Source organism: Haliotis cracherodii, unplaced genomic scaffold, assembly GCF_022045235.1.
Source record: "Haliotis cracherodii isolate W230 unplaced genomic scaffold, xgHalCrac1.p SCAF_14, whole genome shotgun sequence".
In the NCBI taxonomy this organism is placed as follows: domain Eukaryota; kingdom Metazoa; phylum Mollusca; class Gastropoda; order Lepetellida; family Haliotidae; genus Haliotis; species Haliotis cracherodii.
The window spans coordinates 37,349,993-37,361,536 of NW_027266269.1; the positions used below are offsets into that span (position 1 = coordinate 37,349,993).

General features: G+C 42.7%; 1 protein-coding gene across 1 annotated transcript; it reads left to right on the forward strand.

The window, feature by feature from the left end:
• Positions 1–761: 761 nt before the first annotated feature.
• LOC139460414 (major facilitator superfamily domain-containing protein 4A-like) lies at positions 762–6,882 on the forward strand. Its single transcript, XM_071241908.1, has 3 exons — positions 762–848; positions 4,362–4,647; positions 5,936–6,882. Exons 1-3 carry the CDS (start codon positions 762–764, stop codon positions 6,880–6,882), a joined length of 1,320 nt encoding a protein of 439 aa, XP_071098009.1.
• The last annotated feature ends 4,662 nt before the right edge of the window (positions 6,883–11,544 follow it).

Below are 11,544 nucleotides of genomic sequence, written 5' to 3' on the forward strand. Positions count from 1 at the left end.
GCCCCCGTCCTCCTGTGATTATATTTACTCTTCTAGCTAGCGTTATTCCGTCAATTAATGTCCCAAATGCATTGCTCATGTAAGCATAATATGGCATATATTCCCTTTTTCTTCAAACTATTTCCAAATAATATGCTCTGTGCTTGTCGTAAAAAGCGACTGACAGGATCGGATGGTCCGACTCGCAGACTTGGTTGATGCACATCATCCTATCCAAATTGTGTAGATCGATGCTCATAATGTCAGTCACTGGATTGTCTGGACCAGGCACGATTATTTACAGACCTCGGTCATATAGTTGGAATATTATGGATTGCGGCTTTTAACAACTAACACAATCTATATTCGCAATATAAACCCAAGTTGAGTGTTGGGCGCACATAGCTCAATCTCGCCAAAAATCTCATTATGAATATTACAAACATCATCCTGATAGTTGAAATATGTATTTAAAAATCGCACACATATGTATGGCCTCAACATGCACATGCTGCATACAGACTGCTCCCTCGTGATAGTGTGAGCATCCTGGTGTTGCATTGGATGAATTGCCCGACGGGCATTTGAACTTGACAAATGTAATATTCTCTAACAAACCGTGGAACAATTTATCGATTTCTCTTGACAGCAGGCGACACATGATGCACACAGTACGCCTACTCGTCATATAGTGCACATGCTGTGGGCGATCTTATAACACGCGTAATAACAATCACTTCCAGTGTAGTCCAGACAAGTAAACAAGGAATATTCAGTCAACAATGTCCAACTTACGCCAACTCGGAGTACAACATTTGACATGTCGCTATTCGGAGCTTGCCTTACTGCTTGCCGTGTCGGCGTTTGACGTGAGTACTAGTAATCAATGTTTTACCTCCCTGCTAACCGTCTGTTGCTAACGTATTAAAGTGAGTGAGTGAGTGAGTTGGGTTATACGCCGCTTTCAAGAGTATTACAGTTATATCGCGGCGTGAAATTCAAGTCTGGGATGCAATGGGTGTGATCCTTCTTGATTACTTGGAAAGTCAAAAGACAATTACCGGTGCCTACTATGCTGATCTGATTCATCGCCTGAGAGATGCTATCAAAGAAAAGCGTCGATGAATGTTGACTGCTGGAGTTCTACAATTTCATGACAATGCCTCTTCTCACACCTCTCGACTTGAAAAGCCTCCTCACCCTCCGTTCTCGCCAGACCTGGCACCAAGTGATTTCTATCCCTAAATTGAATGAACACTATGACGACAACGATGATATCAAAGCTGTGGTGAATAGGTTTGTCAGGTAGGCTTCACAAGCTCCTTCTGGAATTGAAACGTTCCACTATCAATAGAAGAAGTGATTTGAAAAGCAGGGAGATTATTTTGAAAAATAATATTAAAAACACTTTCGCAATTGTTGGTTTTGTTTGATAGACTTAGAACCCTTTGACCATCCCTCATACTATACTAACTATTTAGCCAGAACATATTCACAAGGTTCAATTTAAATCTGAATCAGACTATAATAAGAACAACCCCCTTCTTTATGGTGGTATTGGTATTGTTTAGCTACATTGTACCGCAATACTATTTATCATGTCCATAGACCACAGTGCAATGAATATAGAAGTCTCAAATATATATGATTAAGATCACTGATGTGTATCGTCTGTAACGCCAAACATCTGCCAACAACTTGTGTCTATCTTGTGTTTAAATGGAGCCTGTCTCGATGTCCTGGATTACATATTAGTTCTGATTACCTGAAATACAGGCGAACCTCGTTGTGTCCACCTTGGAAGTATTGAATTCACACGCTCGTGCACTATTTGTAAAATGCAGAGACAGTGCCAATCCAGCTCCTGAACTAGTTTCTGCTTTCTCGCCATGCCAAACTGTCATGTCTGTCTTTTTGTTAGTTGCAAATTAACCTGAATTCGTCGTTGATGCTTCCATTAAATCTTTTAAAACTTTTTTTTCAAAATTGCAATCTGTTTGGAGCTCTCACGACAGGATCTTGAATTGTTTGTGAGAACAAAGTGAATTACATGTATATACAACGGATTAATAAATTATTGAATTCAATATTACATGATGCATGTATTATGTGAGTTGTTACAATATAGTTATCGGCGTTGAACTGAAGTATGGAACCAATGATGAAGTGATTACATGTAACAATAGGAAGTTAACACAGAGCGTCTCGACAAGGGACATAACTCTGCACTAGCACGAGCTCTGGCAAGGTTCAGGAACTATTTAAGAGAAAAATATCCTACGGTTCCTTCAACAGATGGCCCATCCCGTGAAGATTCCGGGTTAGACTATTAGTCTTCAGCAACCCACGCATGTCGTGAGAGGCGACTAACGAGATCGGGTGGTCAGGCTCGCTGACTTGGTTGATACATGTCATGGTATCCCAACTGCGTAGGCCATTGCGCATGATGTCAATCACTGGAATTTCTCGTCCAGACTCAATAATTTACAGACCGCCGTCATGCAGCTGCAATATTCAAACCAACAAACAAACAAACAAAACACAGCAGATGTCCGAGCCTGGGCGATGGAAAGTTTATTTATTTATTATTTTGAGTGAGTGAGTGAGTTGGGTTTACCGCTTTTAACAGTAATCCGGTTATATCACGGCCTGTCAGCTTCATGTGGGAGGAAAACCCGAAGAGATGTAGGTCTCAGACGTTTACTACTTCGGTGAAACCCACGAGCATGGAATCGAAAATCATGAAATATTCGTATTCTTATAATAATAAAAACCATGCCGGGTTTATCAATCATGTCCTGAATTGATGCCTTTCTTTCCCTTGTTTTACTATTTTCTCCCCGTTGCCAATAAATCTAATTTCTTGGATCGGGTGATTTTCTCTTTCCATAGTGACAGTTGTCAGGAAGTATGGTTCCCGTTGCTGCTTTTGGACTTTGGAATGCTTACTTGAATTTCTTTTTTTAATAAAATAAAGATTCTTTGACCGGGTTGTGTCCTTTTTTCACATAGATTGATCTATAACCGTAGGGTAAACATGGATTGAAAGTGTTGTCTTCTACTTTTTTTGTACATATTCACTCTTCAAAAAAAGAAACGACCAGGTAGTATGTAGTTCATTGAACCTGACTACACAAAAAATCCGGTATATAAATCTGATATATGTTGGAAAATGTTGTTGGCCTGATATTCGACAAACGGTGCGTCAATACGCAATGCCTCAAATGACATTGTTTTCACACTTGTTCAAAAAATGTCATGGAGGGAAACAGTAAAGAAAAATGCACGTGCAAGTTATGGCATTTGTATTTCGCGGTAGTGGCTATCAAACGACAAGCATAAGTCAATAATTTGTCATTCAATTGTCAACATTTTTCAAGTTCGAAAATGCCGAGACTCGGCTCTGCCGATCGGAACATCCTTAGAGGGAATCGCAGTCTTCTGTTGAACGCCATTTCAACGTCCACCACAGCACCATTTGCCGCCTTTGTGACCGATACACACAGTTCAATTCCACTGTTGACCGTTCGAGAACCGGCCGACCAAGAGTTACCACCCCTGCACAGGATCGAACGTCATAGTAATGCCACAGCTACGGAGGCTGCAGGACGCATCCCTGGATTGTGGAGGATATCGGACCAGACTCTCAGGACCATCTACGCGAGGCTGAAGACCAGTTATCGTCCCTGATTTGCAGCTCCATTGACAGCGACGCTTGTGTTTGTGCCATACCTTACAGTGGCTTTGCGATAAATCACGTTTCCTGCTTCACTGGCGAAATTGAAAACAACGTGTTTATCGTCACGTTTTGCCTCACATTCGACAAATTCGGTAGGAGTAATCATTGTGTGTGTGTGTGTGTGTGTGTGTGTGTGTGTGTGTGTGTGTGTGTGTGTGTTGAGGGGGGGGGGGGGGGGATGGGTGCGGGGAGCATATCCCACACCACGAGATCTGACTTGGTTGTGGTTCAGTGACATTTGACAGCAAATCGCTACATGAATCATATTCTTCAACCTCACCTTCTTCCAATCATTGACCGCCAGAGGGAGCTGTTTTAACAGAGCAACGTTCCATTGCACACAGCTCGTGTCACATGGTCGGCTACCTTCATAGTGCCAACATCAACGACTTGCCCTGGCCGTCGAGATCTCCAGATCTCAAACCCTCTGGGATGAACTCGATCAATTTGCACAACGATTTGTTTCTTTGTTCGCTATCTATATAATATAATTATTTATTAAGCCAAATAAAATGAATAACACAACCCATTTTGCCTACAACAACAAATAAAATTAAGTAGTCCAATTATGTTTTTTTTTTGTTTTTTTTTATTTTGACCACTGAACCAAGGTTGCGCGAGGCTTATCATTCGTCTTTTCCAGGGACTCATTGAAAGCTGCTTTGGGCCAAGTCTACAGGACCTTCAGTGCCTGTACTCCGTGAGTGTTCAGACCATCAGCACCCTGTTTCCTGTGTACGCTGGCTTCAAGGCAGCAGGCAGCGTGCTGTACGTGCCGGTACATGCAGTGTTTAATGTGTATACACTGATGATGGTGTGTGTCCTTGTCAGCAGTTGCCTAGTGTTGGTAATACCCCTCTGTTCCTCATTCTGGGTGGCTGCAGCTGTAAGTTCCGGATTGGGACTGACTGGCGGTGTTACATACAGCGGTTAGTAGGTGTGATAATTTGTTTTTTGTTTATTTAACGCTGCACACCTGTCCACTACTCCTACGCACTATTCCAGTGATCCACGCAATTGGGATACAATGATATGCAAAAACGGTGGTCACCATCGCCTTCTTCCATTCATTCGCCTCTTCTGTAAGCAGAGGTTGCTTTGGATAGAATTAACTGTGGTAAAACCTAGTTTCATGTTTACTACTTACTTTCGTGACCAACCGATCTTAATAATGAATATTTTGGAATAAATAAAATGTAAGGCATGTTTTATTTATAACAAGCCTGATAACCACACTCAACTAAGTCACTGTCCCCCGCCCTGGGCCACATAATTTGTTTCTTCATATAGCAGTGAATATAATAATCGTGTAATTTCAGTAGTTTCTCAAAAGAATTGTCCCCACCTCGCACAGTATGCACAAAGTGGAAAAGCAAGGACCAAGGGCCATAACTCTGTAAACAACGAAATTGGGACAACAATATTCAAACTCATTTAAAACAGGAACGACTAGTTTGTAAACTGTAATCATTTCTCTAACGTAAACAGTTTTTGAGAAAATTTGCCCACTTTGAGAATAATACGGACGGAGGGACGGACAGGCGGATGGACGAAATGCGTTCCTATATCCCCCGCACCACTTCGTGGTGATCATAACCAATAGCTTCCCTGCTTGACCAAGAAAAGTGACCCATGCAGATTCGGGTAAGAATTGAGATCTTCACCAACCCATGCTTGTCGTAAGAGGCGACAGGATTGCATGGTCATGCTCGCTGTTTAGTTATTGCATGTCATTGTATCCCAATTGTGTAGATTGATGCTCATGATGTCTATTAATATATTGTCTGTTCCAGACTTGATCATTTGCTGACCGCCGTCATAAAGCTGGAATATTGTTCAGTGCAGCATTAGATAAACACACCCAAAAACGTGATGCTCAATGATCCAGAATGAGGATAGCTTTGCCTTCACTCAATTAGTAGTGTGTGGCTTCTTTCGTTTGTCATAGGTAACAATGTCACATGTTCCGGTTACAATTGCCACCCACAAAACTAGAAAATAAGTAATAAAATTTCTTTTCACCAAATTGACACTTTGTATAACTGAAGGGTCAAATATATTTAGTTTTGTATTTCAAACATAGACGACTAGTATCGGTGTTGGAAGATTACGTCACTCTGCAGGATCAAATCGCTATCCCTTTAAATGATGAAAACATGATTAAATTTTGTATTATAATCACCATGTTCCTGTCAAGAAAATGTGTCATCGTTTCAGCGGTTGTAGCCACAACTGGTGAGTTAAGTCAAGAAAGTACCATACCTTTCCACTTGTTGGGACTGGCAGCGAGTGCTGGACACATCCTCGCCCCCTTAATGATCTCCCCTTTTCTGAGCAACATCAGTCCCCATGGAAACAGATTTAACATCACAGCCAACGCATTGGAGGTGACGACAGACCCATGTGGAAACTCCGACTCATTCATTATTTACGCATATCTGATCTTTGCTTCATGTGGACTGATACTTGTCATTCTCCTGGTTCTTCTACGTTATGGACGAAAGAACAACACGGAACAGGAATCATCCCAGAAGAAAGACAAATCCTTTGGGAAACTGGAACTTATTTTACTCGGTTTCCTTGTATCCTTAATGTTCATAGGGGGTGGCACAAATTTCGTTTACGGGTCACTGCTGTTGCTGTTTGGAATTCATAGCAGTCTACATATGCCTGAGACCACATTGGCCCTCATGACATCGTCGTTTTATGCGGTGACAGTGTTGGGGCGTGTTGGGGGTGTGTTTTTGAGCTTGGTTGTTTCCCAGTCATGTTTGATCACAGCATGCTTGGCGGGGCTTCTGGCTGCATCTGTTATTCTGGTGTTTACTGCTGAAAGCAGTTTACCGTATTTGTGGATGTGTTCCAATATTCTCGCACTGTTCTATGGTCCGATATATGCAGCACTGATAGCATGGTGTGTGGAAAATATTAGGTTGAACGATACTGTTTGTGCGACCTTTACATTCTGTGACATAGCAGGGACATCACTGGTGGCCATCACTATAGGACAACTAATGTCAGTGTTTGAACCTCAAATGCTGCATTATTCTGTCGCAACAATAGCTGTGATACAAATACTGCTATTTCTTTGTATATTCCTCCTTGGAAGGTTGGTACGAAAAGACATTAAAGAAGAATACACTGTTTTGACTGGTAGTGAGTGAGTGAGTTAGTATGGTTTTCGTAGCTTTTTGCAATATTCTAGCAGTATCACGTGGAGAAATCCAGAAATCGGCTTTACACACAGTAACCATGTGGGGAATCACATCCGGGTCTTTGGCATGATGAGAAATTGCTTTAAGCGCAAGGCGACTTTAGACAAGACATTTGCGGAATGTATGCCTGCATGTATCCATTATATAATCACCACAACTATTGAGTAACCTGTCATATATGGCGTCAACAACGAGTTCAGCCCCGAAACCTGTATAATTTTGAACAGTTCAAACGGTCATAATCCAATATTTATAAAGAACACAAATGGGCAACTGAGTTTAGTTCGTTATATCCGTAGTTCGTTATAAGCATATAAACATCATATATACAGCAAATGTATTAAACGTGTTCGTTATAAACGTAGTTTACTGTATACTCAACCTGTGTTTTAAGCCAACTCATTGCTGAGCATTTTTTATATTGACTTGTATTGTGCACCGACACCAGTAGCTAAAGTGATGACCTATGTCTGCTGGGTATCATACAGGAAAAAGTGGTAGTGGAAGTTTCCATGATCCCCAGCAAGGTGGCGTAGCTTTGGGTACCGGCGACTTTTAACCGGTGTTTTCAACAGTTGTAAATAAATAACCGTGTATTCATGACTCACTTGTTTACATAGCAACTTGTTCTCGTCGCCATATGGCTGAAAAAATGCTAACGTTTACTTTCAACGGACTCACTCACTCACCTGCCTACAAACTTTCAGTGTACGCAAGTGGCGTTCGAATTTGTTCATTCGTTTTGTCTATGGATGTCTCGTAAAGTCTTTGCAAGCTGCCCTGATATGCCAAATATATACTACTCAAAATTTGATAAGGATCACTAGGTGATATGTGTGTAAGTTACCACAAACATAACAAAAGACATGGCTCTGACTCAGAAACGTGTTTAATCATGTTATGAATGAAAATTCATGAACGGCATGAACTTGTATCAATATGGAATGTTTGAAATCTGCAAACACCAAAAGGCATTTCATTAAAAAATGTTAACAGCAAACAAGAGAAAGAATTACACAGTTAAGAGGGATAGTCCATCATTACACTTAGTCGATGAAGTGTCAATATCGAGTATGACCCCCACTTGCATCAATGACGGCCTGACAACGTCGAGATATGCTGTCAATAAGCACCCCGATGTTCCCAATGGGAAGGTTGTTCCACTCTTCCACGAGGACATGTCCGAGCTCTGCCAAAGTCGTGGGTTGTGCTCTACGGCGTGAAAGGGCAACCTGCAGCATGTTCCAGACATGCTCAATCGGGTTCAAGTCCGGCGAGCGCGCTGGCTAATCCATGCGGACAATTGTCTCCTGCTCAAGGTACTGCTCAACCACCCTGGCGCGATGAGGACGGGCGTTATCATCCATCAGGATGAACTCAGGGCCAACAGCACCAGCGTAGGGTCTGACGTACACATCGAGGATCTCATCCCGGTACCTCACCCCCGTCATTGTTCCTCTCTCCAGGACATGAAGATCTGTCCTTCCATCTCTGTTGATTCCACCCCAGACCATGATGGAACCACCACCATAACGGTCATGTTCACTGATGTTGGCATCATGGAAACGTTCACGTTGTCGTCGCCACACCCGCTGCCTCCTGTCTGTAAAGTCCAAACAATACCTGAACTCATCGGTGAACAGAACTGGAACCCAATCGTTCCGTGTCCAAGTGACATGATCTTCAGCCCATTCCAATCGCTCCCGCCGGTGTCGAACAGTCAGGGGGATTCGGACACATGCCCTTCTCGAGTAGAGACCTGCATTGTGAAGACGATTCCGTATCGTCTGAGTGGACACATTCACCCCCGAGGCGTTCAGGAGGTCGTTACGTAGGCTGGTTGCTGTCCAGAAGGGATGTCGTCGTGCCTGAAGAGCCACAAAATGATCTTGGCGTTGGGTTGTCGACCTCTGACGACCACCCCCATGTCGGTGTGCTGCTGTACCAAAATTTTGCTATCGGGACCAGGCCCTGCTTACAACGCTCTGGCTGACGTTTAGTGCATTGGCAACGTCACGTTGTGAATAGCCAGCATCAAGCATTCCAATACATCTGCCCAGTTGTTCTGTCGTCAGGCGACGCCTTACACGTTGAGGGGGCATTGCGTAGATAAACGTAGTGTAAACACTCAATTGAGTTTAAAGTTTCAGAATGAATCAGACACCGTTGCCTGATTGGAAATCGTGCAATGGTAGCAAAAGCATGAACTGCGATGTGAAACGCATTTCCCATGGCATGAAATGCACGTGCAAGTGTGTTGGAGACGTTTTTTATTTCACTTGAACACAATATTGCCAGTTATGCAGTTATTTTGTTTTTTTATTAAGAAAAATATCTACGATCCTTATCAAATTTTGAGTAGTATATATGCTATCACATTACTACTAGAAGAAAAGTCCGGTATGACTATCGACGTGGTCAATGGTGTACGTTGTAAGCAGCCTGACTTTGTTAGGCTTTCCCATAACCTTTGAGAGACTGGCAGCGTGGTTGTTTCTCTTCTCCAAGAGCGGCATGGCCAGAAAATATGAAACTCGAGCATATGGTACATTTAGCTCATTCTGCTTATGAATCCAGAAAACTCAAACGTACCAAATAGAGAAAGTGATCCTTCTATTTGTCATTTCTATATTTCCTGCGACAAAACTACTTTCCAGGGATCGCGGAAAGAAATCACGCTTTTGCAGGTATTGGATTTTCATGATATATTGCTAGTTGTTGTACTGTCCTTCGACGAAAGGTTTTTACATATAATATAAATGTTTAACTTGCTCAAGTCACGATATGGCTGAAATAGTGCCGATGTGACTTTAGATATTAACTCACTCACTCATTTCGACAACCGAAACTTTCCGAGCGATTAAAATCGCCAAACCAAGATAGCAAACAAGTGTCCTAAAATAATGATAGACCTGTATTGATTAGGTTGTAATCTTACAGCCTTAACAATAATGTCTCCAAGCCAAAGGCGATAGTCGTGTAGCAGTATGTGTGACACTATCAGTTGAGGAGAGTGATATTGTCCCAGATAACGGGGATCTATATTGGGCCATGTGTTACAATAAGTCACTCCACGCTAAAGATGTATACTATTTGTGTATTGCTAGCATGTGTTCACATTTCAAGAGCGGTGCGGTCGAGTAGCCTAGTGGTTAAAGCGTTCGCTCGTCACGCCGAAGACCCGGGTTCGATTCCCGACATGGGTACAATGTGTGAAGTCTGGGGGCAGACGGGAGCGCCAGCGCTGGTCGGGCCGCAAGGGGCCACGTCGACTCGGCTTGGGTCTCCCTATGGGAGAGCGCCAGTCTGACAAAGACGGGTTTCACCGGCTCGGCTTGGGTCAGGCAGCACGGGAGAGCGCAAGTCGGACAAAGACGGGTCTCACCGGCTTGTGTCAGGCAAAAAGTGAGTGAGTTAAAATGTGACGGCGTGGAGGGCAATATCAGGCGAAAAGATGTCTGTTTAGCTTATATTGTTCAATATAATATTTCGTACTTGTAAGACGCCAGTAGAATGGTTGAATGGGGAGTAATTGAGCCAATTTGTAAGAAGGGTAAGCCAAAGTTACCAAACAACTTCAAATCACTTCCATGAACACTGGTAAAAGACGTTTTGGTAACGTTTTTACTTCTCTTGTTGACAATATATTCACTACTTTCATTGAAGTAAATAGATATTATATTATCTTAAGTCAAACTGGTTTCACAAAGAACTACTCTGAAACACTGAAAGTGCTGGCGCCAGACTACAGGTTCTACTACGACTACACCAAACAGAATCAATCGTTCGGCCAGCAGCTTTCGTAGAGGACGATAGGATGTATTGATTTGATTGAGAGATGTGGAAGCTGTGATTGGATGATCTTGTGTGAGATTTGTTGATATTTTCAAATGTACATCTATTGAGCAAATTAAAAGTGACCATGTTTTTTTCCAATATATCGTGTTGCCTTTTTGAACAGGATGACTAATACTGATTGCGACCATGGCCATCCACGAATGTTTTCGAGAGGGTGACACTGGTGTTTGAAAAGATGGCAACGCCAGAATGTTTGGAATAACACGAAGCAGGGTAACTGTACGTACCATTTGTAACGTCTTTGTGTATTAGGTTGCCGGGGAATGCCTATCTACGGTTCGACCCAGAATATGAAGACGTTAACGTTTCATTCAAAGCCTTTGCAAAGCTTTCATATGTTTTATGGTAGACATGTGGAGTAAGTGAGTGAGTTTGGGTTGATGCTCCTTTCAAGAATATTTTGGTTATATCAAGGAGTATCAGCTTGTTGTGGGAGGAAAGCCCATAGTGATGCAGTTGTTTGGCGTGTTTCACCATCATGACACACGAGCACGAGCACGAGGTATTGTGACGCCGAACCTAGCTGCACACTCAGAGCGAACCGGAATTCAAACCCACGATCATGTATGTCTTTGGCACGACAAAGAAATCCAATCCTGCACAGCAAGTTTCGTTGCTTTAACCCTCCTCCCACCCCACACTTACAAATAAACACCTGGCACGGACATAAATGTGGCTGTGGTGCTTTAACGAGGTACGTGGCACATGTCCCTTCCCAGAACGAGGCATATTTAGGTCAGGTGACGTTCAGCA